This window comes from Cornus florida, unplaced genomic scaffold, assembly GCF_030987335.1.
Source record: "Cornus florida cultivar Cherokee Brave unplaced genomic scaffold, ASM3098733v1 CherokeeBrave_3.0.0_Hap2_Chr06, whole genome shotgun sequence".
Lineage (NCBI taxonomy): Eukaryota > Viridiplantae > Streptophyta > Magnoliopsida > Cornales > Cornaceae > Cornus > Cornus florida.
In genome coordinates, this window is record NW_026775576.1 from 57,138,382 (window position 1) to 57,145,293 (window position 6,912).

The window sequence follows — 6,912 nt, forward strand, 5'->3', positions numbered from 1 at the left end:
AGATCACTGGCAAGATCACCATGACAAGTGACCCCTCAGTATTGCTAGGAAGTCATTTGTAATATGGCATGTGACCATTACACGGTGTGATTATTATAAATAAAAATTTTCAGGACTTGATGTGAAATTATAATCCACAAGATTTTGGTACGTACTAACAAAACATTTTCCATCACGATTGAAATAGTTATTACGACAGACAGAGCTTCTTGTATACAAAATTGACAATCAAAAGTACCCAAATGATCCTTTGTTTGCCTCTTAATGCTAGGATGTTGCTCCACAAACATACAACTGTCTTCTAGGATTTCTGTGTGTTAGCCTACAAAATTGCAACAATCAAATACAGTAATTAATTAATTGCTGCATAAATGAACATTATATATGGAAAAATATGATATATAGTTCAAAATGTTGGTATGATTTTAAGAATTGAGAAATTGAGTGTGAAGAGAGTGATGAAAGTATGATATGATGATTATTGGGTGGGTCTACTCACCTTCAACCTTGCTCCTAATTAGACTGATTCCCATTTTCTTCACCTTCTTTTCTTGTCTAGTGCCACGTATGCAGTCAATTGATAAAACTGAAGCCTGAATGTAACAGCTGGCATCATCACAAATATTGGGAGGGCCTGGGCTGAGCTTTGGTCTCTTCTTCATCAAATTCTTAATTGGTTGTTTGTCTTTAGACTCATCTTCATCAAATTCCGTTATGTTCCTCACAATAACGTGATTGCCTTCAGACCTTTCATACGGATAAGCCTTTAGGTACACGCTATAACCGTTGATTTGGAGATTAAATATAATCAATGTGAAAAATGTATCAAGTTCCAAAACAGCACAGATTGCAATTCCTTCGACGTTATTGTAAGAAGATAGATCATCTACCACCAAAGACAAAGAACCCTCAACTTCACTCTTATGCCTAAACCACTGCGGAATCTCACTTCCCGGAAAACTGATACATTCAATTCCCTGTTTCATGCACGCACACAATAAAGATCCCCAAGTTTTGAATACATATATATATATATATATATATATATATATATAGATAGAATGAGAGAGGTTAAGTTATTAACCTGAAGCTGAGTTTGTGATGATATATTTGGCATGTTCTCCATCTCATCCATAACCAATTTGTGGCACTCAGTGAATCTGAATTTGCGATTGTTTGGACCAATTCCACTTGGTGGAATCCAATACCGTTCCAATGATATGCAGCCATGTGCATCCACAAATTCAATAGATGACGGAAGTGAAGTCAACGTTCGGAGGCTTGTGCAATCTTTCAAATAAAGGACTCTCAGACATTCGAGTTGAATGAAGCTTGTTGGTATGCTAGAGAAATTGCTTCCACTTAAATTTAAATAAGATAAAGTGCTCAAAGCGGAGAGCAGTTCCAGTTGCAAATAATTAGTTGAAGCAGGAGGAGTTCTCTTTCGCACCAATGAAAATGGCACCAATGAATTTGGCGTTTTGGGAGACCATTTTTGTAAATCACTTAGACGAAGCTCACTAAGGTTACACAAGTGTACAATGGACGATGGTAACTGTTCTATAGCGGTTCCTCTCATGTCAAGGATTGTTAAATCCTTCATTCTAGAAAAAATGTTGCTTGGAACCCTTTTAAGCTTTCGGCAATTGTATACCCGTAAAGACCGAAGCCCTTCAAGAAGCTCAATTGATGAAGGCAAATCTTTTATTCCAGTTTTTGTCAAAGAAAGATGCCGCAAACAATCCATATGCCCCCGAATCTCTGGAAACTTCTCAAGTTTTAAGCATCCTCTTAGATTCAGAGATTCCAACTTTTCCAACTTGATGTATTTTGTGAGACTCCTCAGATTTTTACAATCCTCAAGATTCAAACTAACAAGCCTCTCGTGAACTCCAATTGACTTATGGACCTCAATTAGATTTTTACATCCTTTAAGATTTAATATCTCGAGACGTGGGAGACTAGACAAGTCAGGAGTTTCATACAAATTTAAAGAGTGACAGAGATTAAGGTATTTTAACTTATCTAGAAACTGGAAAGGAAACAAACAATGCAAGAAATCAATCAGTTTCAATAAAATCCGACAATACTATTCATATGTAAATAATTGTATAAATAAACTTTGATCATACCTTGATACTTGATGGTATTTCTTTGATTTGATTGTGACAAAGGCGAAGTTGAACAAGATTTTTTGGATGGAAATTGGATGGCAAAAACTTTGCAGGGTAATCATCCCAATCGAGATAACATAATTCATTTGAAATATATGTAAGGCGTCCACAAGGTCTTATCCCACTGAGTTTAAGTAGTTTTAGTTTCTTCATCTTCTCAAAAACATTGACATCTACATGTAACTCCTCTGGTACATGATCATCAGGCAAGTTTAGCATAATGCCTTTAATTGTTCCGGTCACCTGATCACCAAGAACATTGTGTAAGTTACCATGCAATGTTAAAATGTTAAAATTATCCAAGTTTACAACTGCTTAGATGGAAAAAACATTAAGAAATCTATTTTTTTTTTTTTTTTTTTTACACAACATGAGTATCAAAATTGCAAATAAACTTATATGGGGTTAGAACGTACTGTATTCTCTCTGAACACTTTATAGATATCTTCATAATACCACAACCTACTTCGTTTGCCAGGATCATCAGGTGATTCGTGACGAACAATTTCCTTACCCATTTCTTGTAACAAATCATGCATACATAGCTGCTTGTTGTTTGCGATAGTTATCAATGATCGTTCAATAAGAATTGGAATTCGTGGGTGAAACCAATTACTGCCCAATATATCCATTACATAATCTTCATCATACCCTTTGAAGAAACAAGCAATGTCAAGGAATAAATCCTTCTCTGTGTCGTCAAGGCCATCAAAACTTATCTTAAGAACATCATGAATTTGTTTATTAGGAATTCTTTTCAAATTGTCCATTTCATGTTCCCACTCTTTTAAACTCCTTTTAAATAAAAAAGAACCCAAAACTTGAAGAGCTAATGGAAGGCCTTGGGCATAATTTATCACACTTCCTGAGAGATCCAAATAATCCTCCAAGGGATGGTTGTTAGTGAAAGCATACCAACTAAAAAGTCGAAGAGCTTCATCGTCATTCAACAACTCAACCTTGTACATTTCATCTACTTTATGCTCCACCAATAAACGTTCATTTCTGGTTGTTACAATGATCCTACTTCCAAAACCAAACCAATCATTTGCTCCAGCTAAACTTTCCAATTGCTTCAAACTATCCACATTGTCAAGAACCACCAGGACCTTCTTGTAACATAATCTTTTCTTTATCACATTGATCCCGTAGTCAACATTAGAAATCTTTAGATCTTCCATTAGGATGCCATTCAAGAGTTGTTGTTGCAGATCAGTTAGACCATTCTGTCGTTCTGAAACTTCTTTCACATCACTAAGGAAACAGCAACCTTCAAATTTATTAAATATTCGATTGAAGACAACTTTGGCTATGGTTGTCTTTCCTATTCCCCCAGTTCCACAAATTCCCACAGTGCACACATCCTTTGACCCCTTATTTAGCAATTTGATCACTCCGTTGAAACGAGAATCTATCCCCACTAATTCATACTTGGCAACATATAATGGTTTATGTTCCAATTTTTTTATAATCTCTTGAACAATTTTTTGGATAAATTTCGCCTCATGCCTATGAAGTACAAAGCACATTAAAAAGAACTAGTGAGTCATAATTTTTTTTTTTTTTTTTATATTTTTTTTATGGGTAAATAATAATAATGATCATAAATTACTCAATTGGTAAACTAAATTGATTGAAATAGACTAATGCATCATAAAAATGTTGATAACTCAAGTATAACTCAAGTCATGAGTACTACTATAAAATTCTATGTAGGTCCATGGGGATGCACAAGTGGTTCTAGTAGCAAGGCTGCCTGTGTTTATTTCTTGCGGTGGTTCAACAATACATCTAAATATATATATATATAAACTGTTGAATACAAAATCAAAATGATCTTTCATTACCCAAATTCGCAAATGTAATCATTTCTACTTTAATGAGATAAAGGACAAAAAGACAAATGAAATTGAGTTCCGGCAGTTTGGAAGGTATTAATTTTCAATCCAACCCTCTAAAATCCACTTCAAACTACAATACAATTGATATAAGAATCGTATTAGAAATACACAAATAAATAAAAGTTATTTTAATTATGGATCATTAATATTTATATATATTTTTGTTTTTGTTAGACAAGTCATGTTCAAACACAACTATGAAAAAAAAACAAAAAAAAAAACAAAGAGTCATGTTTATTATTTATGGACTTACATTTGAAAACAGCAGCACATACCACTTTAATAAAGTCTTTAGTTGTTCTATGGACCAAAATTAGTCAAAAAAAGGAAAAAAAGAAAGAAAGAAAGAAAGAATGTAAAACTTAATTAGAATGGCAATCTTAAGTTTAACCCACCTATCAATTAAACTTGAAATCATAATTTTTTTTTCCCCTTTTTGGTAAGAAACATCTAAAACTTAATAATAACTCTAAAAAATAAAAATTCAACTTTAATGAGATTAGTTTGATTTTAATTTGGTGTAAAAAGAGAAAAAAATAGAAAAATAAGGAGATACGCAATTGAGTGCTAATAATAAATCCAAAACTAACCTATGTATTCATTTAAAGATTAAAACACTCACTTAAAATTAAAATATAGCCAACATACGATTGAGTTAATAGGATAATGATATCTTCTCTCCTCCCAAAGTGAGAGGGAGGTTGAGGCTTTAACTCCAAGGAACAAAAATGTGTGTTATTTACCAAGATATAAAATAATTAATAATAACAATTAAAATTTAGTATAAAATATTGTGCAGTTTTTCTCAATAAAAAAGAATGCTAATTGAAAATATAAAATGTGCTTCATGTTTTCTTCTAATTAAGTATTGCACAGTCGTTTAGTTAAACTAGTGCACATATTTCATATAGGAAATATAATAGAAGAATAAAATTTCTTGAGTTAGTTATTACCCATTTGCTACATCCTTCAAATCCCACCCGCTTAAATTTGCTGCCTCTACCAAAGCTGCCTTCCACTTTTGCACCTTTTCCTCTCCAAAAGTTTCCTCATGTTTGGCAAATGCTTCTGCAAAACTTCCCTTTTGTTTCCGTACTTGTGACGGATCGACGTTGTAGAAAATTGGCAGAATTGTTTGTCCCACTTGATTCCTGCATTCAATGATCTGTACGAGTTCATCCAAACACCAAGTGGACGATGCGTAGGTTTTTGAAAAAATGATGATTGCAAATTTCGATTCCTTAATTGCCTTGAGGAGCTCAGAAGGAATCGATTTTCCTCTCTGAAGTTTCTTATCATCTTTGAAGGTGTGAATTCCTTTATGTTGCAGAGCCATATAGAGATGGTCCACAAAGTTCTTGCGGGTATCTTCACCTCTAAAACTCAAGAAGACGTCATAATTCCATTGAGGCAGAGAAGAAGAAGAAGAAGAAGAAGAAGAAGGAAATGCATCCATTGAGGCTTGTTAATTTGTGAATGCAAAATTTATCGGTGTGACTATGATACTTTCAAATATCTCTCTCCCCTCTATACTATTTAGAGAGAGAATGCACATGATAAGAAGTTGCAGGGAATTTTCTGAGACTGCAATCTTTTTTCTGGGTGATGGACATGTATGTGGAAGTTGATAGTAAATTTTTATGAACTTTATTGATCAAAGAAAATATCTTTTTAGATGGGAAAAAACAAAACAGTGTGTGAAAAAGGTGTAGGTGGGTCAAATTAGGCTGCTGAAGAAAGATTTCCAAAAATTTAATGACCAAAATCTGCAAGTGGTTCGAGCTTAGAACAAGCTTAATATTGAGATTTGAATAAAATGAAAGGTTGAATTAACTAGGAAAAAAAAATGAAAGGTTGAATTATTCATGAATTAGTATATTGGAGAAATTGTGTGTAATACTAATTATGATGATACTTCAAAGTTTCTCCCACCCTATATGTAAAAACCGTATCGGGCATCAAAATCTGAATCAACAACTTACTAGTAATGACAATAAAGATCAATTAACATAAATTAGGCGGTTGAACAAAGACTTCTAATATTTTTATGGAGTGTAACTTATCCAAAATGACTTCCTAATATTATTATGAACTTAAATTAAAATTATATTAAGCGAGACCGTATTCGTTTTTTATTTTTAATATTTGTACTAGCGAATGATGGTTTAGAAAAAATATAATAAAATACGTCCTTCGTCCCATAAAAAATGTCACTTTTAGGGAATCGTGACTCTCACAAATTGAACTGACTCGATTCCCTAAACATGACATTATTTTTGGGATGGAGGTAGTAAAATAAAAGCTATTGTATAAGTCCATCAAAAGTTAAAAAGTTTGCTTTAAATAAATTCTATTATGAGATATCTCTGTTCTCTTTTAAATTAAAATATTTTGCTTCAGATAAATGTTGATATCCCTCATCAAGAGTTCTCTTTTAAATTAGAATACTTTGAGTAATAAAAATAATTTACCGATAATATCATCACTTAGTCAGTATTAATCATCTTTGAAGTCATTACATTCATACCTCAATAGTTATACATGATAATAATAAAAAGATGGAGACTTAAAAATACTATAAAATAAAATTATAGGAGATTATATATCAAAGTTAATGGAATTATATGTGACGGTCAAAGCAATAGTATTGATAAAGAGAAGTCAATGACTCGATTTCTCTTAATTGGAGTCGTTGGGGCTTTCAATCTTGTCCAATAATACAAGTGTATAGTGTGTGGAAGGTAGGGCCTTGTTTGGTTGGATTTTAGTGAGTGGTCTAACCTCCCTTTGTCAAAACTCATTTCTATACGCCACTCTGAAGCTCAATATTTCTCCCT

General features: G+C 32.9%; 1 protein-coding gene across 1 annotated transcript; it reads right to left on the reverse strand.

The window, feature by feature from the left end:
* Positions 1-90: 90 nt before the first annotated feature.
* Positions 91-5,715, reverse strand: LOC132311584 (disease resistance protein RPV1-like). Its single transcript, XM_059809572.1, has 6 exons — positions 5,029-5,715; positions 2,591-3,683; positions 2,133-2,417; positions 1,085-2,032; positions 500-977; positions 91-322 (listed from the first exon to the last, which is right to left on the reverse strand). Exons 1-6 carry the CDS (start codon positions 5,529-5,531, stop codon positions 318-320), a joined length of 3,312 nt encoding a protein of 1,103 aa, XP_059665555.1. The 5' UTR covers positions 5,532-5,715; the 3' UTR covers positions 91-317.
* Between the last annotated feature and the right edge of the window lie 1,197 nt (positions 5,716-6,912).

Coding starts and splice junctions, on each gene's coding strand:
- LOC132311584 (XM_059809572.1), bottom strand. CDS start 5,531: ATGGATGCATTTCCTTCTTCTTCTTCTTCTTCTTCTTCTTCTCTGCCT. Junction 2,418..2,590: donor AAGTGTTCAGAGAGAATACA/GTACGTTCTAAC, acceptor CTTGGTGATCAG/GTGACCGGAACAATTAAAGG. Junction 978..1,084: donor CATCACAAACTCAGCTTCAG/GTTAATAACTTA, acceptor TGCATGAAACAG/GGAATTGAATGTATCAGTTT.